Source organism: Phaenicophaeus curvirostris, chromosome 3, assembly GCF_032191515.1.
Source record: "Phaenicophaeus curvirostris isolate KB17595 chromosome 3, BPBGC_Pcur_1.0, whole genome shotgun sequence".
Classification (NCBI taxonomy): Eukaryota; Metazoa; Chordata; class Aves; order Cuculiformes; family Cuculidae; genus Phaenicophaeus; species Phaenicophaeus curvirostris.
The window spans coordinates 53,442,753-53,467,383 of record NC_091394.1 but is presented as its reverse complement, the minus strand read 5'-3'; the positions used below and the strand labels follow the sequence as shown (position 1 = coordinate 53,467,383).

At 37.1% G+C, this 24,631-nt stretch overlaps 1 protein-coding gene across 1 annotated transcript; it reads right to left on the bottom strand.

Annotated features, from left to right (window-relative positions):
- LOC138719089 (desmoglein-4-like) lies at window positions 1-24,425 on the bottom strand. The gene is made up of 16 exons (XM_069854021.1): window positions 24,203-24,425; window positions 17,625-17,660; window positions 17,156-17,284; window positions 16,327-16,482; window positions 16,039-16,186; window positions 15,161-15,324; window positions 14,758-14,892; window positions 14,012-14,197; window positions 13,572-13,831; window positions 13,057-13,199; window positions 12,692-12,910; window positions 11,034-11,570; window positions 9,021-9,169; window positions 8,468-8,528; window positions 5,691-5,899; window positions 1-4,219 (listed from the first exon to the last, which is right to left on the bottom strand). The coding sequence occupies exons 1-16, from the start codon at window positions 24,248-24,250 to the stop codon at window positions 3,248-3,250; spliced, it is 3,552 nt and encodes a 1,183-aa protein (XP_069710122.1). The 5' UTR covers window positions 24,251-24,425; the 3' UTR covers window positions 1-3,247.
- Window positions 24,426-24,631: the final 206 nt, after the last annotated feature.

The following is a 24,631-nucleotide window of genomic DNA, read 5'->3' as shown; positions in this document are numbered from 1 at the left end:
TACTCAAGAGTGAGGAGCGTTTGAATTATTTGGTTATGTTAATTCAAGCAAAATAGTAGATTTTGTAAATATTTGCTTAAACTGCATGGTCTTTTAATACAGCAAGCAGTAAGTGCTGCTCACAACAGTTTAAATATCTTATTTATTACTACAAAATCAGGACCAAGTAAAAAAAAAAGAAGTCTACATTTTAAATTCAAATAGTGTTCCCAAGGTAGAAATCTAATGAGACCCTCAGCTTGTGGCTCTGTTTTCTTCCATGGCAGTGTACATTTTTGTGCTGCAAAGATCTCAGTGAGCCCATGTAAAATTGTAGGATCCTGCTCTACAAAACCCAAGTGAAATAAGAGAGCCGTAGACTCAATGTTGCACACTGCTGACACTTTAATAAGTTTTTTTTGCTATAAAGGTTTTAACCAGGATTAGTATCACTGCTCAAAGTTGTCTTCCTTTCCTGAAAAGCATTCAGTCTTCGTTATTAAACAACATGATTAAAGATAGGCAGCAGGCTTCTAAATTACAACTGAAATAAAAGAAACAAAAATAAAGTGTTTTAGTCAGGATTAAACTGTATGCTCTTTTTAAAGAATAAAGCTAGAAAAAGAATTTGCACAGAATTTTTAATGAACCAAGCATTTGCTCACATTTTCAGATACATTTTTCTCCCACGATTTGCAGTAACTGAAAAATGTCCACATCTCACTAAGAAAGCAACTTTTAAGAAAGTTTGTAAAAATTATGCAACAGTAGAAATTTGTATACAGAAATGCACTGGAGCTGCACTGAGGGATAATATTGTGATTGCTGTTTGATGTGAGACACCAATACTAAAAACAGCTAGCAACTTTTCAAGAAACTGCATTAAACAATATGCTGTTTATCAATAAAAAGTTGGTAAAAGGTAGTACGAGAAGTAGACAATTACTGCATAATCAAAAGCTGTACTTTGAAAATTCATTTTTTCTCTAGTAATTCTTCCCCTTTCTATATCTAGACATGCAAGAGACTATAGGTAGTTCAGAACTCATACTTAACACAGCATTCCTGTTCAGTAGGGTCACAAAGAATGCAGCATGTGTTTCTGAAGACTAGATATTACTATAAGGCACAATTAGGAAAAATATTTCTGATTTGCAAAAGGTGATTGAGGAAATATTTACACAGGACTTCATTTCTTTTTACATTAAAAAATATCTCTGATGGGCTTTGGCTATATGGCATAGACTTTCCAAATTTCCAGAAAGTCATACATATATCAAATATTTGCCTTTTTATCTAAATACATGGTTAGCAAAATGAAAGAGAGCTTGTTAACATTTTAGTAAATTTCAGTACAAATTCTCCAGATATAAAAGAATACAGCTTTATATACTAGTACCTTTTTTCCTTCTTTAAAGAATGTTTCCAGAAACCATACTTATAGTTGGTACTGTAAGATATAGGAGATACCAGTCCCACTGAAGCCAATGCAATTTTAGTGATACTTAAGATAATCAAGGCTACAGGATGAAGTAAAAATAGCAATACTTCAGATATTATGGGGAGAGCACATTGAATGCCTGATTGCTTCAGGAAAAACTTGAAGCCCTGGAAGGGACACTTTCTTGAGGTAGTATGGAGTTTAGTCATGGTTCCTGGGGATTACTAGTGCTAATGTCTGTGGCATTGACTCAAAGGGCATCAAGAAGCATCTTTTAAAAAGCCTTTTCCTGATAGCAGACTCAGAAACTTGTCATCTAGTTCTGACATGAGTTAATCTAATTATGCAACTGAAAGTTACTTCGCCATTTTTTAGAATGAGAGGCTCACAGACCAGTCTCAAACTTTTTGCTAACCTATCTGTCAAAGCTGAAGAAGCAAAATTTGAGGGAAAACTACTGATTTGGTGATCTAGCAAAAGAAAAAGCTAGACCCTCTATATAACTCTGTTGTATTTACACCATGTTGTGTACACTATGTTTACTATACATATGATACAGAACTAAAATGAGATAGGTAATATTTTTCAATATTTTGCTCCTTCAGATCATATTCTAAGCCACATTAAGGTATTATTAGAATAACAGAATCCAGTAGAGCTGTTTTTGTGGGAAAATAAAAGCCAGATTTAATTAAGATTCTAGAATCATAAAGACATCTTCAATTAACACATTCAAATAAGCTTTCAAAATATCAATGCAAAATACATTGACATATGAAATAACAATTTTCCATGTTGCTTATTAGCAAACTTATATTGTTCGCAAGTGTTTTTTCCTCTTCATGAAGGACTTCAGCTACCAGTGTCAGTGATAGAATACTTGCTATTGCCTCCTCACATCACAAAGGTTCTAAGATTTTATTTTCTTGCCTGTATTAGTAAAGAGAGCTGGCACAGTGTATTATAGCCCTCTCAATATAACCTGCCTTTGGAGACTTAAATAGTAGTCATAGTTTGGCACGAAAATCTGACTAAAAGTTCCTGGTTATCACTGAAGTCCTTTTAGACTTAAGTAAATCTGTAATAGTACGGAGAAAAGATGAAGCCAATGTCCTGCTGGGTGACAGTGTCAATGTGGCAGCAACGGTTGCAAATTGCTGATCACGCTTCCTGCCATGAGAATAAAAGCATGGCAGGCCATGATGGGGTTTTCATTTTACTGAGAACTTCAGAAAGTGATGAAAATATATTATGTTTATATGATTATTATTTATAACTATTGCTGGTGATGGGAAAAATGATTGAAAGTGCCGTTTTGTAGCGCTCCTTGAATTACTTGCAAAGTAAAGTGATGCGTTTGAAAGTGCTTATTTAGTCTTGAGTTGACTAATTATTAATTACATTCTTTTCCTGTCTTGTCAGTGAGGTGCTATTAACCCAAATCTGCTTATTGTGGGAGATCACGCAGCAGTATAGTATTTTAACACTCTCTTATATGACATTAATTCATGCTGATGCTGTATGCACACAAGGATCCCCTCTCACTGTTCCGCTCTGTAATCAGATCCCTCAGATCATTGGTACCTGTTTGTACATTTGTAGTGCTAGGTGGAGAGAAAGAAATAAATTTAAAGCCAACTTCAACTTTCCCTTCACTGACAAAGTCCTGCTTTTGACCTTGAAATGGGGCATCCTTTGGAGATCCTCATATAAGTAGGAATCCCTGAAATTTTAGCACTACTTCCTAGTTATAAATAATAACGTTATTCCTGATGGTTGGCAGCTAAAGAGTGTCAGTGTAAAAGGAAATTTCAGTAGGAAGGGGCCTTATTGACTGGTGTACTGCACGGTGCTGTACTTTGTCACTCTTCTCCGGGAGGTGCCAGGGGATGCTGTGCCCATTGCCTGGCCGAGATGGCAGTCAGCACTGAGCATCTGACCTGTGCTGCTCAGGCCTCCCAGATTTGTCCCTCCCAGGCTTGTGCCCCCCAGGCTGCTCATGCCAGACCCTGACACTACCCTCTCGGTGACCACCACGTTGTGGGCATTTGATAACTCTGAGGGAATATTTATTAAGCTGCCTGGCATGCCAGAGGCAGGCCTGATGACCCTTTCTGTCACCACCACATTTGATCCATCTACCAAATCAGGAATGCTCAGAGAGGCTGGGAGCCGGGAGTTAGGCGCGATAACTCTTTCTGTGACAATAACATTGGACCCTTCTGTGAGATCAGGGATATCTAGCATGCCACGCAAATCAGAGGCAGATGCAGGACCAACAACCCTTTCTGTTACAACGACGTTGGATCCACGCAGAGGGTCAACAGTAAGAGAGGGGGAGCCAGAGGTGTAGGTCTCAGTCACTGTCATGTTGCCATGGAGCAAAGGATCTGGCATTGGCCTTGGGGGCTGTATGGTTGACCCAGACGTGTAGGTATTTTCAGTAACAACCGTTGTAGTGCCGACTGGGGGAGGAATAGGTGCAGATCCATTGACAATGATGGTTGTTCCAGGTGGTGGGAGGTTTAGATCACTTTCAGGGCTGGGAAAGGTGACATTAATGCCTGGCCAGGGTGGGTTGACATCAGGGAACGGTTCAATCTCTTTGCCCAGACAGATCTCTGCCAGAGTCTTAAATTTTGGTCCTAAGGTATCCAAATACGTCTCATCTGTATCTTCTCCAATAAAGCTGCAGCAGCCCACAGAACCAACGGGAGTACCAACTCCTTCATGATCATATATTAGTAGGCAGTCGTTTGCTGGCCGACCTTCGTCTTCATCTGCATACACAAATGCTTTCTGTAGTTTGCAAAAAAAGAAAAAAAATGTAGAACAGAGTGACTTTTTGTCATGTTTTTAACTATGGATACTCAAATCTTAGTAAGGGTTCCTTAGCCACAGTAACACCCAGCTGACTTGATAAATAGGACATCAACAGGACAAATTAGATCATCAACATTTTATTGATCTTGAAATAAGTTTTATTCAAATATTATGGATATTTTATTCTTGTTTCTGCAAACACTTAGTATCTCAAATTTGGTCTGCTGTCAGTGGATCTGACTGTTGGGGTGAAGGGAGAGAGTGAAAGGGACAGGGGAACAAATGTACTCTTCAGGCAGCAATATCCAGAAAGAGCAGTAGGAAGAAGTGTGAAGCAGGATGGTGAGAGAAGCAGTGGAGTGGCCAGGACAGAGGGGGTGGGATGGGAGGGGTTGGCCGCGGTGGGGAATCCTTGGTGAGCCCAGAGGGGATTCCATTTTTAGCAGGATGGAGATCACAGTTTTGTGTTGGCCTTGGAGATGGTGGGGTGGTCAATGCAGAGGGACTGGGCAGGAAAGAGGAGAATTTCAAGTGAGTGAAGGGGTATTTTCGAGGAAGCCAGGAAGAATGGAAGAGGAGTCCTGGGAGGGAGAGGCAGAGGGTTTGGAGATTGAGATGGTCAGTAGAAGAGGTAATCTGTGGGGGCCTACAGCTGGCAACCAGCTAATATGTAATACTCATAGCCTAGGCAGGGAGATTGTGTTCTGGGAGTATTCCATGCTCAGGACTACAGACTACTCTGTCCTCTCCTTCATGGAATCTTGTTTACATTTAGAAATGCATCAATACTTATGTATTAATTGATATTTTAGTGATGTATGGAATTACAGTAATTATACCTCACATTTCATGCTAATTATAAAAATATATCCCATTAATCCATTAATAATGTAAAAAACTTAGCATTATTTTTATCCCATATGTAAAAGCTAATTAATATGTTGCCAATTACAAAACTGCAAATTTGTGTCACTTGCAGTTCACAAGTCTTTCATAAGTCACAGTAAAAATAAAGAAGGAAGTGAACTGGTATTCACAGTTCTTTAAGGGTTAAAGTCACTTCATTAAAGAAGCCGTACAGGAGGTGTGTGTGAACAATTTGACAAGGTTGTTATCTGTTTATACATTGAAAAAGGTGGAAAAGATATAAATTTTGTCATCACTTGTAAAGCTGAAATAATTTAATTGCTACTCATACCTGCAGTGTTTCCCTCAGTTTTATAAAAAGGCTATTGAGCAATCAAATCTACTATGGCAGCAGCTCCAAAGCAGTACTACTAGTGTCTTTGTTTTTCCTACTAGTATGATCAGCTTTGCTCTCACATCAGTCTTATATCATGGAAGTTTCACTTTGAGTGGATTTATTTTGGATTTCCACCATGTAACCTGAGGAGGTGAATCTAACAGTAGACTCACAGATATAATGCAAAGAAGATCAGGTAATTACCTCAGAGAAATAGTTGTCTAGAAAGGCCATGTTCACCCCTCCTTCTCGATATTCTTTTATTGTTCCTCCAATTGATCCTTTTGCTTCCCCTGTTCCAGAAATTCCTCCAGCTGTTCCATAGCCAGTACCAGTGCCATACCCAACCCCTGTAGTTTCTTCAACACCAGAGGCTACCACTCCTCCTCCTCCATATGTGTTTGTATATATATCTGAAAATAGAAAAATAAAAATTGTTCTTCCTGTGCTCTGTGAAAATTTATGTAAATTTGCTAGTATTTTTACAACTAGTACAATGACATAACTGAGCTTTTAAAAGTATGCTTTAGAAAATCAATGATTTACTTGTGTAATTGGCTGGAAAGATTCCCCTGTCCGGTGTTCATATATGCTGTCATGGGATTTGCCTTAGGAAATCAGGTACTGCTTATGGATATTTATGAAAAAACATAAATACATATTTATGATCACATTCGGGTTAAAATTGTTCTCCCTTAAACTGTTTTTTGAAAAGAAATAGTTTTGTAGGTCTCTTCACATTTTCCTGTCATTAGATTGTTAAGCAGGATTTGGAAGAATAACAGTTGATCATAATAACCACCAGTGTTCATAATGCAGAATGAAAATGACCTTTACAATAAATTTTAAAGTCATACTTGCATGGTTTTGTCTTTTCCAGATTTTTTTTTCATATGAGGTAACAAGGAGTGGTCTTAAATATCAGCATGTAATATAGTAAACCACTTGCCCACTGTAGTCTCGACTGTGATTACATTAAGAAACATAGGCTAAATAATATATTTTTTTAATTTAGTCTTGTTGGTCTCAGTTTAAAGAATTTGAATCAGACGCTTTCATTGAAGTAGTACTGAACAGCAGAAATAAAGTAAATCACATCTGTAAGTCTTAAACTTTTCAGTTTTCATAGCAGCAGAGCTTCCCTGAGAAAGAAGATTCTTAATTCATGCTTATGCCCCAAAACGTTCTTTTGATTTTAACTTAAGAATGAGAACATTTTTGAATAATCAATAGTCATCAGAGAAGTTGTCTTGCAGAGTGACATTTCTTCTTTTCAGAAGCTAGTCAAAAAGCTTGGTTGAGCAGGGAGATCTTGAGGAACATCAAAAAGAAGAGGAATGTCTATGAGCTTTGGAAGAAGGGACAGATGTCTTCGGTGGACTACAGGGAGGAAGTGAGATTGTCCAGAGAAAAAATCAGGAGGGCTAAGGCCCAGCTAGAGCTCAAATTGGCCAAGTTGGTGACAGATAACAAAAAATCTTTCTATAAATACATTAGCAATAAAATCTACAAGAAGGGTTAGAGGGAGGATCCAGAGAACTACAGGCCTCTCAGTCTGACCTCAGTGCCAGGGAAAGTCATGGAACAGGTGATGTTGAGTGCTATCATGAAGCACATGCAAGAGAACCGGGTGATCAGGCCCAGTCAACACGGGTTTACAAAAGGCAGGTCTTGCCAAATTAAGCTCATCGCCTTCTAGGACAAAGTGACCTACCTACTGGACGAGGGAAAGGCTGTGGATGTGGTCTTCTTGGACTTCAGTAAAGCCTTTGACACAGTTTCTCACAGCATTCTGCTTCGGAAACTGTCAGCCTCTGGCCTGGACAGGTTAACACTCTCCTGGGTGGAACACTGGTTGGATGGTGGCAAATGGCGTTAACTCCAGATGGAGGCCAATTACAAGTGGGGTTCCCCAGGGCTTAGTGCTGGGTCCAGCTTTGTTCAATGTCTTTATCAATGACCTGGATGAAGGCATTGAGTGCACCCTTAGCAAGTTTGTGGATGACACTAAGCTGGGTGGAAGTGTGGATCTGCTGGAGGGTAGGGAGGCTCTGCAAAGGGATCTGAACAGGCTGGACCACTGGGCTGAGACCAATGGCATGAGGTTTAACAAGGCCAAATGCCAGGTCCTCCACCAGGGGAGGTTCAAGCTTGACATCAGAAAAAAAAATTTCACAGAAAGGGTCATTGGGCACTGGAACAGGCTGCCCAGGGAGCTGGTTGAGTTACCATCACTGCAGGTATTTAAAAGATGGGTGGATGAGGTACTGAGGGGCATGGTTTAGTTGCTGATAGGAATGGTTGGACTCAATGATCCTGTGGATCTTTTCCAACCTAGTGATTCTGTGATTCTGTGAAAATGGATCTGAGCATCCTTCCTTCCTGTTGTGGAGTGAGGGATAGAGAAAAGGAGAAATTGGCACTGCATAGCTTCACTTATTCTCCATGGCCATAAAATTTCTGGGGAAACCTTATCTCAGAAACATGAATATGCTATGTACCTGGCTTTCTGTCTAGGCTTGTGCATAAATGGTCAATAATTAACCAGCTACTTGACAAGTCCTTCCTGTAGGAAGTGACTTCCTGTGGTTCTTCTCTTGTGGGAAGCAGAGCCTGGAAACTGAGAACTAAACCTTTCACCACTGACTTATGAAAGAAAATTAACTTATTGTGCCCTCAAGACTGATTTCTGCTAAAACTGGTGTTTTGAGAAGTCCTTCCATTCACTTTCTGGAATGGTAAAGAAAAATTGTGTGACATTTGAAAGCTTTCAAAGATATTTCAAAATAAATGTAGTTTGCAGAGATTGATCTGCTCAAAAGCTCCAACCTCAGATCCTTTATTCGTACTGGAATCAGTTTGACTATCTGCAGATGTAAGATTGGAAGGCCTGGGTTTCACCTGAGAAACCAAAGTGATCCTTGAATCAGAAGACCTGAAGTTCTGAAAGCTTTATGACAATGCATATAAAAAAATCTTACCAGAGGGTTCACCAAAATCACCTCCTGCAGCTGTTGTTGGGGCAAGAATGTGTGAGACATCCTGGAAAACAATAATTTGATTTCTTGAATGATGACTTTGAAATTCCCATGTGAAGACAAAGATTTTAAAATGATGTTAAGGAATTAGCAGTCAATACTGTTAAAGATAGCTATTAATAAACATCTCCAATAATAATAAAAAACTCTCCAGGTTTTTTTCATTTTCAAGATAAAAGCTAATCAGTGAAGATGGTTTGTGTTATCTTGTCCTACTTTGCACTGAAAGAGCTTGCTAGTTATTTTGTTTCAGCTGAGGCAATAGTAACACCAAACTGTGGTGCCAGGCTAACTGGACACAACTTAAACCACAAAAAACACATCTGCAAATGTTAATTAAGAATCACGTTTAATATCTGCCTGGCAATTACTCACAATGCCAGGCTTCTTTTAGAAGATGACACAGTGCTACCATCACTTTCATGCTTCTAGTCAAATGCAGTCTTATCTGTAAATATGAGTTACTGTAGGTTTTAGAAACATGGGATGTACTGACCCTGTCTTCAGGCTGTGCACCTTCTATTCCCCATGGATGAATTGCTCCTTCTGTGCATTCAGGTACAGGTTCAAATCCAGCTCCAACTCCGCCTGCAGCACCAGGTCCACAGCCGCAACAGTCACTCATTGACATCAAAATTGGAATCACTTAACAGGAAAGAAATGGGAAACAGGAATTTAGAATATCTCTTCCTCGTAGAAATAGCTGATTTTCCCAGAGGGCGAGTGCTCAAGAACTTTTTAAAATATGTCTTTTAAAATGTTGCAAAACAAGCAGCCTGCAAGTCTGGCTGTCAGAATCTTTGGCTGCTTCTGGAAATGTGTGTGTTTGGAAATTCAGAATAATTACCTTTAGTTAGAGCAAAGCAAAGAGGGAGTGGAGTGAGGCTGTTACTCCAAATATATGCCTATACACCTGGGAACAGACTTTGATCTATCTCAGCTGAATGCATGTAAGTTGCATATAGATGAAAATTAAACAAACAGAACCAGTTTTGCTATCTATTGCATTCAGTGATATTCTTGACGCATAAGCATACATTTGTCTCTTCAGATATTGTAACTGAAAAGAAATACTCTTTAATAATAATAAGCATATGAGAATCAGTGGAGAGTTATTCATCTGGCTATAGTGATCTTTGGCTAAAGCTCCAGTTGCATTTTTCACATCACATATACGTAATGCTTTCTTTGAAAAAACAGTAGAGGAAGACCCCTGACCCCAGTTTTAACAAATGATTACATAGAGTGAGTCAGATTTCCCAGTGTGCTGTATAATGCTTAGTTCTTTTAGTTTTTTCAAGAACTCAGTGTTAGAAATTGCTTAGTGCTTTAAATGTTAACACTGAAAACATTGCTCATTTTAGACAGGCAGTGCAATGTTAATTCTGGCTGTCTTTATGTCCTTAACCTAGATGGCTAAGTTAGTAGCCTCCTATCACTGCAGGAGTGGAGAGAGACAGTTGCCTACACCAAACTAAGCAAAGCATCTAAAACTCCCAGTTTAACATCAAAGGGAGGTGAAGTGAAAAGGGGAAAGGGCTATACACTGTACAAAGTGCTACTTCATACTTCTCAACTAAGGACATGTTTACTGCAGACTATCAGCTAGCAGCAGAGATTTCCAAAGGCGGGAAGACAGTCTGCCATCTGGGAACTAGAAAAAATGCAGCTTCAAAATTTTCAGTTTGTTGATTACTACTAATCAAAGATCAAACACCCAAATGTCCTGTCCTCCATCCCACTTCAAAAAAATCGGTTTCCTCTGGCTTTGTAATCAGTTTTTCTACGCTGGGAAATTTCAGATGTTGATTGCTTGATGCCCAGACCATGAGAGACAGACAGCCACATCTGATTAAGGTGGTGTGATAAGTAATTGCTTACATAAATTCTAACTTGACTTATTCCTGAAACTCATATTTCTTAAAAAATGCCAAGATGTGAATGAATGATTTGCTGTTTTGATCCTGTTATCACAAATGCCATTTGTTTTTAACAGATGTGATATTTGGCAGCAGTAGTGAAAAGGTTCAAAATTTAAGATGATTATATTTATTGTTTTACTTCTCATATCTCACTTTAAGTTCAAAGAAAGCTTATTCTTTACATCTTTTCAAACCCATCTTGGAGCTGATACTTATCCATTTCCTTTAGTAGGGTAATGGAGGTGTGAACTGCAATGTGAAGGAAGTTGTTAATTGACAGTGACAGATCTTGCTCAAAATCTTTGAATCCCCTAATAAACTATTTTACCCTGTCTTATGGTCTGAGAACTGGATAAGTCCTTAGGAAAAAAAACCGCTAAGTCTTAGGAGGGAAATAGTTATTACTGAATGAAATATGTATAGAAATATGTAGAGTATAAACTGTACAGGAATTGCTACAATTTAAAAGAAAATTTTTTCTTTTTCAAATGGCCCACGGGAACCAACAGTTTAACACCTTGTTTTAGAATAATTAAAACACTATATTTCTTAGACAATTAATAAAATCTTCTTAATTTTATACTTACGAACAAATATTAATCCACCAAGAAACATCAGGCCAATGGCAGAACCACTAAGTGTGGTGGCAGTTTCGGCTTCTCTGCCATAATATCCATTTCCATTGTAAGCATCTTCAGTGGCTGCAGTATATTCTTCATAACCTTCGCTGTATGAACCAGTGTAATACTGCCAATCTGTGTTGCTATTGGTTTCTCCTCCAGGTCTATATTCACCACCACCACCTTCTTGATCTGTTACTCCTCCACCTTGCTGGCCTCCACCACCAACACCACCACCACCACCAACACCACCACCACCAGTACTGCCGCCACCACCACCTGCACTGCTGCCACCACCAGCACCACCACTGCTGCCACCACCACCACCAATGATAATTATTCTTGTGGCCCCACTGGTGCAGTAATTACGACTATCACACTGGCAAGCTTGCACAGGAATTATATGTGGTTTAAGGCAGCGTCGGCCTTGGCTATCTCTTACGCTGACATAGATCCTATACATGTAAAAGTCAATGTTCTGATTCACTAATTCTGCAGAGGAAGCTTTGGATGGAAAAAAAAAGAAAAATATTTAGATTAAGGTATTGACTACAAATACTGTACCAATTGATAACTTTTATGAGTAATGTTCATAGAACCAAATGAAGACAAAGTGTTCCCATTCTAAGGTCTTGAGTTACCTATGCATCTATGATACTTATTTAAAGCTGAAACTTTGATATTAATCTATGCTAGGTTTTTTTTGTTTTTGAAAACCTGAGCCAGATCAGTCTAGTCATCATGTTTTAACCTGACAAATATAAAACGCGTAAATGCACTTTTTTATATCTACTGCTGCTTTTCCAGATTTTTATTCACACGTTAGTGAACATAAAAATCACAACTTTTATGTGTTTTTAATTCTCACATGAACTTACATGTAATTTTCAAAAGTTTTTTTCAATAGTTTTAGAATATTTAAGGTAAAACATTTACATTTGTTTTGGACAAATAGGAGACATAAGAGTGTTTGTAATTGTGATGTTTACCATTTAATATAGTCTTCTTTACATACAGTAAGTTATGCAAATTCTGTCATTTAGTAATGTATGAAATTTGATTAATTCATTAGTTTGTCATATCCTGTTGGAGGAAACTGGAAAAGCTTCACTGGGCACTGACTAAACCTTTTTCTAAGAAATACAAGTAAGTACAATTTGTATACTAAATTGCAAAAGCTGCCATCTTTATTTTCAGTTTTCATATGCCTCTCATAAAGGTAAACTTTGCTAACTGATAACTTTACACTCTAATAAATAAATTCGAGAGTTTTGTCACAGCTTAGAATTTTAATATAGAAATAAAAAGGTATCAGATTTCTCTAGACCTATAGAGATGCTTATTGTAGTTACACTCAAGTAAGGTACAGTTTTGCTGCTCTGTTTTTATCAGTGTATTTTTAATTTCCTTTAAAAGAAAGTAACTAGATAAAGCATATATAATAATTCTGATTCTAGTTCTGATACGCAACTTCTTGGATTCATACGGACATAAGAGTACATTTAAGTGAGATTAGAATCAATTTTAATAACTGAGGGTTTTTTGTTATTAAAAGGCTATCCTAATCTGCTAAATAAGAGTTTATTACTATGATTTATTCTCTTATAAAATGTAGGTTAGTTTACCATTTATTGATCTGATAATCCATGTAGTCTGAGGTTCGCCATGTATGCTGAATGTAAAGGGGAGACCATATGAATCACCACCTGCATTCTTTGCTGTGATAATCACTGATGGAGAATGCATACATACTTTCCTTAATTCAGTATTTATAGTTGGGCAATTGTCATTGATGTCTCTTATTGAAAGCACAATGGTGCCAGTAGCAGTATATCGAGGAACCCCTGTGAAAAGAAGATATTTGTGGGCAGGAGAGAATATTGATACTATAAACAATACAGTTCAGGTGGGAAAACTCGAAGCAGGAGAAAATGTTGAGAGAAATCTGGAACAAAGAGATTTTGTTTCAGGAAATTTAATCTCTTCTTACCTCTGGTGATGGCCAGAACCTCTGCTTTGTACTGCCCATTGGTTACATAGACTGATTCCCAGTCAACAACTTTGCTCAGTGTGATTTCGCCAGTGTTTTGATTGATTCTGAACCAGGCACCTGGATCACGTCCTATACTATATCTGTATTTGGTGAAGTAAAAATACTCAGCTTAATCTCACGAATATATGTATTATATATTCAGTTTGCAAATAATATTTGTGGCTTTGAATATTTTTCTCTAGACTGTGCTATGTTCTGTTGTATTTCATCAGTTCAGGCAAAATTCCTGTAGACTTCAAAAGATGTAGACTAGAAAACTATGAATAAAGTAATTGCATAGAAGTCCTTTATACTTTAGAAGTGGTATCATAATCTAAGGTATTGCTATTATTCTACTGCTTACCTAATACCATTTTTAAGGGTTTTTTTCTTAAAAGACCTATTTCTCATCTCATTGAAATCTCAATTAAAAGAATTATTCCATCTAGGGAATTAAGCAGAGCAGAGCTTACACAACGTTTGATGCAGTGATGCCAGTGTCCTCATCGATGGCTGTGTATGTTCCTAGAACATAATTCGCCCTTGTGCTTTCTGATACAGAAAACACAGCTGTAGCTGGATGAAATCTTGGTGGTTCAATCAGATTTGTTACTTCTATAGTGAGGGGTGTTCCAGACAATTTGTAGTCATTCACAACAGAGTGGTGGAAGGGAGCTACGTTCCTGACGCCAATCATTAGTGAGTGACTTTGGAGGTGTTCATAATTCAATTCCTAAAAGATAAACCACAGAGAACTAGATAATAAATAATAGTTCCCTTAATTTTATTTAAGTGTTGTCTATTTTAAATAGTTGATTTACAGTGTTTTTAGCTAATGTAATTTTGTTAACAATTAATGAAAACTATTTTAAGATGATTATTTCAACAGTTGAAACACAGTATTTGTCCATACCTTAATTACTCTAAGGATTCCTTGATTCGTGGCTCTATCTGTAACAATTTCAAAGGAGTTATCTTCATTACCAGATATAAAGAAAAACTCTGCTAACCAATTGTCTGTAAACTCTTCATCAGCATCCAGAGCTTGTATTCGTAGCAGATCTGAACTGAGTGAATTTTCTGAAATACTTGCTGAAAACTGGAATGACAGATGAATACCTATTAGTAAACACTAAAATATATAATATGAGGAAAACACAGTTGACTGCAGAGATTCTTTTGAAGGATTCCCTGTCCACAGTCCATGCCAATTTAATAAAAATGGTGAGTTCTGGGCAAATTGTGGTTATAGTTGCAGATCTGAAGAGCTGTATCACCTCAAGTATTTGCAAAGGCCATAAAGAGGAAATGGATTTGTGCTTTCAATAAGAAAAGATCATGTAAAGATTGTGTTAATTATGTAGTCTGACTGTATTTCATGGACCTGGACACCTGAATGACTGGATTTTTCTGAATACAGAGAAAAGAGTTTCAGGATTGAGTTCTTTGAATACAAAAATAATCTGTGTGCATGTTATCAGAATTGATGTGCAAGTGACAGACTGGATTTTGAGGACTCTTCAAGCAAACAAGCCTGTTAATCCCGTGGAGCATTCAAATGTGAAAGCACTCTTGTGGGTTTTTAGGGGCTTTATTATCAACTGAGCTTTTGAGCAAGGTTTAAAAACTGCTATGTTTCTTTTGGTACTGAAGACTTACAGAACTTTGAGCAAGAGTTGGGAAGTTGTCATTGACATCAATAACTTTAATGTTACAGCTACAAAGGGATGATATTCCATCTGCAGCTCCATCCCGGTCTGATGCCTTCACAACAAGAGTGTAGCTACTATGTTGCTGTCACAGAAAGAGAAATGAGTGTGTTAGAAGGACCACCTGTACTTCTTAAATGTTATAAGTATTCATGTCTTTCTACTGTTTCTTAATGCAAGAATTTGCCTCAGGCAATTTATAGTAACATCTAGAAAAAATGCATTTCTCCCTTATTTTTTGCAAAAACCCCACCACCTTTCTCTTTTTTTCAGTCCCCCAGCTTCCCCCCACTCTCATAACACATATATACCATAACATCATGTTATTTGACTTTGGAAAGGGAAAATGTTACCTCTCTGTCAAGATAATTTGCAAGATGAAGTTCTCCAGTATATTTATTCATAATGAACATGGGTGGACCTGAAGGGTCCTGACTTTCTATCTTGAAGGCAATTTTAGAATTCAAGTGATTAGGTTCATCTGCATCTGTTGCAATTATTTTCATCACCAGTGTGTCTAAAATTAAAATATAATAATTAAAAAAACAAATCAGAAAATCTGCAAGCAACTCATTGAGACAATATTAAATCTTGATGTATATGATAGACTGCTATCTATTCACTGACATTGACAAAGAAAACAAAAAATAATATTGTAGTTAAGATTCTGAATGTATGTCCAAGACTTTAAAATGTATTAAAAAGTAAGGTCAGATGGAGTAATGCAGATTTTTACTGAACTTCTTTAAGTCACCATAGGGACTTTTAGTAAAAAGAACCATTTTAGTGGTTTAAATAAGGGTTTATTTAGTAAAATTCTGCTGCAATACTCAGAATACAAATACAAGTATTTGAAATAGAAAAAATGGGAAAAACATATTTTACATACCCTCAAATGGAGTAAGTGTAGGTGTAATGTTAATTTTTTTTAATGAGAAGGAATGAATTGATTTATTTTAAATTTTCACATCTTAAAAAAATTTGCATGATACTAGAACATTCAGCATTTATGTGTAGGAGGAAAGGGAGAAGGAATTACTACCGCCTAATTTTAAGCTTGGGCCCTGGCTTGAATGGCATTTGGAAAAGCATCTGCCACTCCTTCCTATGCGGCACTGGCCAATATATATCATTGCCTAAGAAAATGTAGCATGAGCATGCTAGGTTTACATTAACTGTGTCCCAGGAGCTTTATTAACTATACTATAATATTTATAATATCATTACTTACTGTCCATACTGCTTTCTTCAATAGATCCTGTAAATACAGTTTGTGCAAATACAGGAGGGTTATCATTTATATCCAGAACTCTGACTCGAAGTTCAAGAGGTGTTTCCAGATCTGCACCCGTCACTGAGTGTTTAGCAAAGCAACGTATCTAGATGAAGAGATTTACTCATTTTAAAACTAAAAATGCAGCAAGCAAAGTAGCAATCTGAAACAAATGAATTTGTCTCCTGTTTTTCCTGCCCCACCCTAGATCCATCATAAAAGTAAAAAAGAAAGGGGAGTACTTACAACAAATACTGGGGTCATTTCCCTATCCACTATCGATGTTATATTAATTTCTCCCGTTTTGGGGTTAACAACAAATATTCCATAGGGAGGACTATCAATTCCAACTCCAGAGATGCTGTATGTGATTGGATTGTTTTCTTCGCAATCTGATCGGATCTACAATAATAGATAACAATAATTTACGACAGTTTACTGAGGACACATGGAGGGCTTTTTTTCCTGTAACTAGTTCCTGTGAAAAAATCCATCTCTTTTCACCTTCTCAACCACATATCACAAGGTTCAATTGACAGAACAAATGGAAGGCTTTTCTACGAAACGATCAACCGACAGATCCACCGCCCCTTAAGTGCTGGACTGGTTTTCTATTTCTCTTAAATCTGGCAGGGAAGTGGAGAGAGAAACTTCCAAAAGTATCATGCTGTGGATGGACCTCAGTAAGGGAGGAAAACATCTTTGCTCTGTTGCCCACAGAAGTCACGCACTATCCTTAAACTTTGGCTCAGGTGTTTCTCAGGGTGAGAGAGAAAAGAAAAAATATTGTGATCCAGTACAGAGATACTGCACATGAAGAGATTATGGTTAGACCTGTCTAGGAAGTAGACTGATGGCAATCTTCTAGAAAGTCTTTGGTCACTCCTTAGCAGCCATGTGGGTTCATCTTATGAAACTGTCTCAGCAGAGCTGGAAATGTTGCATTGTCTTTCTTTTATTCTACATTCCTTGCTTTCACTGCTCTAAGCAAGTATACTTTTAAATCTCTCTGCTTTTATCAGTCTGTCTTTAGAAAAACTTCCTTGTGAACACTTCTGTTTTTCTTTCTACTTACTCTGGCAATTGGATTCCTTTTAGAATTATCTTCTCCTTCTCTACAAGCTGCAGCAAATTTGATCCATTCACGTTTTTGTCTTCTGAAGGTTTTCCATCTTGCCATTCCATTTTCATCCCATTCTTTTACCTGTGACAGAAAGTTCCAGTATCATATGACCAGTAACCTCAAACCATTTTAAATTAATGCAGACATTTAGAATTTTAAACAATAAGGAGAAAAGGTGCCGTTTGTAATGTGTCTGCAAGTCCTAAACTCCAAGACTCTACATATTTACTTTAAAATTATTTAGGTTCAGGAGAACTTCTCTTGGGAGGGTGAGAAGTTATTACCTGTGACTGCTTTGCATTTAAATGTGCTTTCAAACTTCAAGTTCAGAAATGCCTCAGTTCGATGTTTTCCATTTCATTTTTGCAACAGTTACATTTCATTTGATCAGAAAACTGGTTTCTAAAGAAATATATATTACCTCTACATGAAATCCTGTGCTGAAATCCAAGAATACCTGCAAGAACAAGAAGATTGGCATGTAAAGATGCAGATAAGTATGCAAAACACAACTGCCATACATTGCTATACTGCAGGACTGGAGAAGTACTTTTTGTCAAGTCTATTGCAATAGCCTGTCTTAGCAGTAGCTATAGAATTTCCGCAAATGACTTTGTGTAATTGATTTTTTTTTATATCCACCACTTGAATTCTTTGACAGTTAACACCTTCAAAATTAATGCTGTCTTTCAAGGGAGGACTTTGAGTTTTAATAGATGTGCCATAATAAATTTGAAGTCATGCCTACATCAAAATATAGCTTTGAGACAGAATTTTAAGTGTAAAACTTCAGCTGGAATGAGAAGTAGTTGCAAGTGTTGTTATTAAAAAGTATGTCTAGGAAACTAGAAATGGAGCATATGTTTATTCTGAAGAGTGTATTATTTATTTATTTATTTCTTATTTAGAGAGTCTGCAGTAAACCTTGAGCACTCACTAGGTAGTTTAACCACAAAGAATGAAAATACTTTCTTGAAACTTTCCACGGAGACTGAAAAGATTCAGCGTAATATGGAAAGCCAACTGCAGTCATCAAAAAGATTTCCCTGGAGTGCAGTAGGTTTTGATGTCTAAATATGAAACCAAAGTTTTTAATAAATAAAGGTGGCAGGATCAGATGCAATAACTAATTACTTTAAAATTAAAATTGAAATAATAGAGAATCATTAATTTATTGATTAGCACAACTTAAAACACACAGTTTTACTAATACCATTCCTAAATAAGGTGTGAAAATGAGGTTCACTTGGTGAATTTACCTCTTCAGAGCATCTTTTTTTGGGTTTAGGACCTGCCTCTGCTTTCTGCAGGCAACAAAGGGTGAAGAAAGTAGGATTTGCAGGACTGAATACTTGCTTCATGTATAATGAATAAAATACCCAGGTGACTCAAAAAGTTTGGTTGACAGCTGTAGTTACCAATTTTCCACTTTTCTTCTCATTTCCCAGTACTGTTCAATAGTTTTTTTTTTTTTTTGGTCTGACATATTTTATCTGGTGGTTAGACAACCTTTTTCCCTATGATATCTTTGCCTTGTGGGACTTCTTTCCACTTCATGTTAAAACCACCTCTTACATGCAACAGCTAATGAACAACAGCTCCATAGCTCCATCCTCCTTCCTCTCTCTTCTTTTCCCCATTTACCTATGAGCTGTAAGAGGTCCACCATCCATCATTTACAAAGTAATGTCTCCAATAATCTGGTCTTGCCTAGAACATTCTCTGTGACCTTGGCACGTGATGGCTGTCCTAATCTGCTTCTGAATGAGGGAATTTAGAGTGTGGATTTGCCCATTTTGAGGGCATATACTTTGAAATTTATTGACTATTCATGGAGTAAGTATTTTTTTTCTTGCTTCTTTGAAGGAGCTATTGACATAAATGGTTAAGAAAAGTACCCTGCAGGAAAATATTACAATATGTTAAGGTTGTGCTAAAAGCATCAATAAATTTTTTAATCTCAGTTTATATCTTGGTGACTATTTAAATCTTTAGCTGCTGAATGGGGTTCAAATTCATGTGCAGTCATAACTCATCTCAAAGAAGGGACAATATCAAACCGCATTTAAACTGCAGAATTGTTTTATCCCAATGGGAGTTCAGATTGGTCCTTTTATAATCCCCCTTGGAGTGTGGAGAAACATGGGAGAGAGTAGAAGGGGCAGATTACACCCTCAGCAGAGAAGCTGAGTGAAGAAATCCACCAGAAACAGCCCTGATTGAACATTTCTTATCCATTGAGGCACAAGCAGAGTAGAGCCTCCTTTGGTAGATACAATGAAATACTCTCTGCCCTTAGGCATGCAAACAATTGCCTTGACCCAACAAAGAATGGGTATGCACCCCCCAGGGGAGCCTTAGTGAATCTTGTATAGTGTCTGCATCCTGTGGCCTATTCTGTTATTTAACTAATATCTCACATCCAGACTCATCAATCTCATGCTCAGCAGGCCTAACTGAAGAATTCTGTTGAGTGTCTCTGAAATACGAGTTATACCTGCAAATAATTCTGTTCTTTAAGGACATGAATATTCATAAAATACTTGCTTTCAGCCTATAGGGAATTTTATTTTCAAGCAGTGAAACATGCACATTTTACATTGGAGTTTCATCCTTCGTTTTCAAGTGCCAGAAATGAGAAAGTCAAGAATTTGTTCATCAGTAATACTGGGGGTTGTATGTTTAGGCCCCGTATTTCCATATTTGTCCTGTGCTGACTAAAGAAAACCCCATTCTGCTGTATGTTGCTAATGGAAGCTCTCGAAAAATGTCTTGATGGTTTTGAATCCAAAGTCCTTAGTAAAGTTTGTGATTCTAATTGAAAAGCTTGATCCAATGAACTTGATGTCTCCGTTTGGTATGTTTCTCTCAGTCACTGCTGTGTTATAGGAAGGAGGGCAGGCAGACACCAGACAAAGTTGCCTGGTTCACCAGCTAAACCTCAACATTTCTGAAGTGACATCTATCCAACTTTATCCAGGTCTGAATGTTCCTCTGCCTCCTCAACTAATGTTTTCCAGTCCTCAACTGTTATCAGCAGTTAGGCTGCTTCTACCCCAGCTGTCTACTTCTAATATCTCTGCAATGCAACCCCTTTTTTTTTCTAGTGCTCTTTCCAGGAAAGAAATGCTGTTTCCAGGAGAGAAGTACTGTCTCCTAGCAGCTAACTGCAGTATAGTTCTAGGTAGTGAATAAATTTGCCTTCTAAATTAGTAGCTGAGTATCTACATGAAGCACTTCCCATAACCCAGTGATTAATGATAGTTAAAGTAACAGAAGCCACTGAAACGTGTGGGATGAATCCAGTAGATCTTGGAGTAGGCAAGCTGGTCAGAATGATATCAAGATTTGCTGTCCTGTGAACAAATGGAAACTGCAGAGAAGCTAGAGACTCATTGCACATGTTCTGATTTAGGTTGGGAGAGGTGCGGGTTGGAATCATGTTGATGGTGATGGTCATTTCCACAGTGGCCTGTCTGAAAGCTTGTCTTTTCTTGTAATGATAGAGCCTGAATCTCGTGTCCAAAATGATGTGTTAGAATCACACTGGAGTTATACTAGGTTTACTCTGATGTTACTGGGAATAGAATTAGGCCCATAGGATGTATACGGTTCTTTGCACCTTCAAAGCAATTTACAAACAAGAATTAACTAATCATTAATTGACTGCCAAGTAATATTATATGTAATTATGGAATCCTCCCTTCTCCACCTACTCAAATTTAAATGACTGAACACACCTTTAACTTCTTCCCAGCATTATTCATATTGGATTTGCTTCTCTCTCTTTGAAGTCAATGGCGGTATTGTTATTGGCCTGGATGGGAGGAGTGCTGAGAACTCACACATATTATATTAGTCATCAGGGTGCTATAGTAGCTCTGGTTGTGTCAGCATTCTGAGACTTTTACACCTTTCTTACTCAGACAAAGCTCTGACTAGTAAAGGGTTGAAATAATGAACACTTCCTTTTATTCATTCTGCATCTCTTTAAAAAGTAACAAATCAGTGCACATGAAATAATGGGTTGAAACGTAAGACAAAATGTCATACTTCAAAAAGAAACCATTTGATCACTTTTAAATCAAAATGTAACTAGTTTTTTTCTATACTTTTCATTTTCTTAGGTCACTAATGAACAAGCTTCTTCCAGTTTAAAGGGGAAGTTTTCCAAAATAATATTTCTGACATTTTGTTTTCTAATTCTGCAGAAGTCAGTTTTTTCTGTTGCTTCCTGTGTTAGCAGCTGACATCAATATTTTGTATTGCACCCAGGATGGAGAATATATTGCTGTTTTAGCACAAGTATGACAGTGCTCATGCCAGTCAAAAGAATATATTCCAAAGTTTTATTTATTTTAAAATACATTTATTCAAAGAATTGACCACTATGGGAAAACTTCCACCTAGATTGTTTCTGTTCTGCTGATCTAAATAACACCGGACAAGTCATACAAAAATAAAGAATTTCCCTACATTAACTTATCTGAACTATTAGAAAATGAATAATAATACAGGGTGTAAGCCATTATAACTTTCAAATTAGTTTTGCTAAATCTCCTCAATACACTTCCTCAAAAAAAACTGAATTCTAATGTGGCTTGGAGTGCTCTAGCTGCAAATACATGTTTTCTTAGGGATCATTTTTGCTTAGGAATGTAAGAACAAATCTTAGGTGATAATTCGTGGATGTGGAACTGCTTTAGTTTCTATTTTTAAAATGGAATTATTTGGCCAGTTCCTGGTGACAGCCTGGTACATGGTTTTTATGCATATGCAAGGAGAGGATTTGGCCCCTTAATATTTTTACATGCAACCAAGTTACGAGTAGGAGATGTTACCATAGCTTAACAACTGGGTAAAAAAAAAAAAAAGCATTGATAACACATGGGAAAATGTGGCCAGACAAAAGTGCATATAAGAGATGCGGTGAATTTTAAATTATTAGCTGTCACATGATAGCTGGCAGGAGAAGAGTCATACCTGATCAAACAGGTTATTTCCATAAAATGTGTCTGTGCATGCATCACAAACAGAACTCCCTTACTCATGAGAATAATGTCTTTGAAGCCACGTGAGCAAGGATTGCAGAATCAGTCCCACCAATGGTGAAATGCATATAGAAAATTATTAGTTTCAGGGCTGGTAAGTTTTCTCTTTTTGAAAGCGTAGTAGCATACTGAAATATCTATAACTCCAGAGCAATTTTATTTAATACAACTTATTATCAATACGTGAAACAGACATACCATTCAGATGGGTGATTTTCATGAAAGATAAATCAAGATGAAAACCAAGACAGTTTCTCAGAATACACTAAAATTGGATACATAATTTCTTATGTATATAATTCCTACACTTTTCCTGTCAGCTTCCTATAAAGTGCTGAAAGATACTGTTAAGCTGTACAGGTCACCATGATCGCCGCTGTGCAAAAGAATGCATAATAAGATTATTTCCTCTATGCAGTAAAATTTCAAATATTTGATAGTCCTCAAAACATAATGTTAGTTTTCAAAATTACTCCTTTTTCCTAACCTAACACATATCCTTCATCAGTCACAATTGTAATAATAATATACTGAAAGAATGGAAATTATGTCAGAGTTGCTGAGAGAAGATAAAGCAGTAAAATCTCTTCTGCGTTGGCAGATCTTTGATATAGTACAGTAAGCTTTCTTTTGAAATTCAACACATCAGGAGTATGCATCACCAGGTAACTAAGTAAAACAAATAGTCACCAATGCAACATGAAAATCCAGAAGTGTTAGTGTGATGTGCAACATGCCAATCTTGGAGACATCTGTGTTGCATTAAACAAGCAGAAACTCATCCGAACTGTAACTTGCTTTTGCCAGTTTTTGTTGTTGCTTGCCTGGCAGCTACCCTGTGTTGCTTAGTTCCACTTAACTGATTGCAGAGCTGTCGTTTAAAATTAATGGATTATCTTTTCAGAGTAAGTTGTAGGATTTCATATTCTACAATAATGCTTTTTTTCACTGACTGCAACATTTGTAGAAGGGTCGGTAACAAGAAGTTTAAAAACACTTACACTTAATAAAAAACCACTTACACTCAGTTGTTTAAAATGAAAGCCAAAGAAAAGTTTAATTAAAATAGAAATCATATTCTTTTCAACCTTCAGAGTCTTAAAACCCTACCCGATTTCAGAAGAGCAGCACAGGTGAGTAAAAATAACATGTGCAAAAATCAGATTGCAGGAGTAAAAGAGTGTCTGTAATGTTTTTAAGTCCTTTTTGGGTAATTCCATGCCATGATGATCACATCGTACAACTATGCCACTTAACTATAGCCACAACTTTCCTTTAAGAGCGAGAAAAACAAACCTGAAGAGTGACACCTCCATCATGCATTCACTTGCTCTGCACATGGCGGCTCAGAAACTTATTCACCACAAGACAGGAATGCTTTGTGAAATGAAATAATAGGCCAAATCTTAATTTTCACTCAGCTAAGTTCTTCACTAAATTGAATGCTTTTTTTTTTTTCCTGGTATATACTGGTAAGATTTTGTCAGCTCTGAAGTGCTTTTAAGAATCAGTTTAGAAGAGATTTGCTCTTCACGTTCTCTCAAGCGATAAAACCAAAAAGACATAGAACCAAATAATATCCAGTCAAGTTATTAAGATTTTACAACGCTCAGATTTTTATAATAATCTGTGACCCCTTAAATAGTAGCCATAGACAATGTTCACCTGAAAAGTCATGCATTAAATAGAAAGTCACATATTGAACATCAACAGACTGCATAAATTCATAATCAAAAGATACATTTGTCAGCATTTAATGAAAAAGTAAATAATTTTTAAAGGATCTTCAGAAGTACATTTTAAAATAAGGACAGCTTTATTTTTTATGCTAAACTTCACAAGATTTTTTCTGGGTATAGTTTTCACTGTAAAAAGTAATGGTCTGCTGAGAAAGACCCAACTGTTATAATCAAAGAGTGTACAAATATAGTTTTAAAATCTGACTTACCAATAAAAGGAACAGAAAAAGAGCCGTTCGGTGAGGGAGCCAATCCATGGCATCTGACTTCTTGGATACAAGTCCAAGTGAGTTATGGTTACAAGCCTGTTCCTTTTCCCCTCCCCCCCCAACTCTAGTGTTCCTTTAAAAAGACACTCAGTAGATGTCCTTATACTCAGCCCTTCAAGGTGTCTCTGCCTCCCTCTGAGGGAAGCACTGAAGATGCTGTATAACAGAGTGTCTTTCCCCACCCCAAAATCCTGGGCTGGTCTCACCTGAAACGCTTGACAACATCATTATTGCTTGCAGGTAAAAGCTAAGAGGCACGCCCTAATTCTTATTGCACTGAAACCCTTTGTTGGATACGAAAGGGTACATTTTAAAAACAGAAGGCAAGCTTCGCTGGGAAGATACCAAGTGATTTATAAATTACTCACA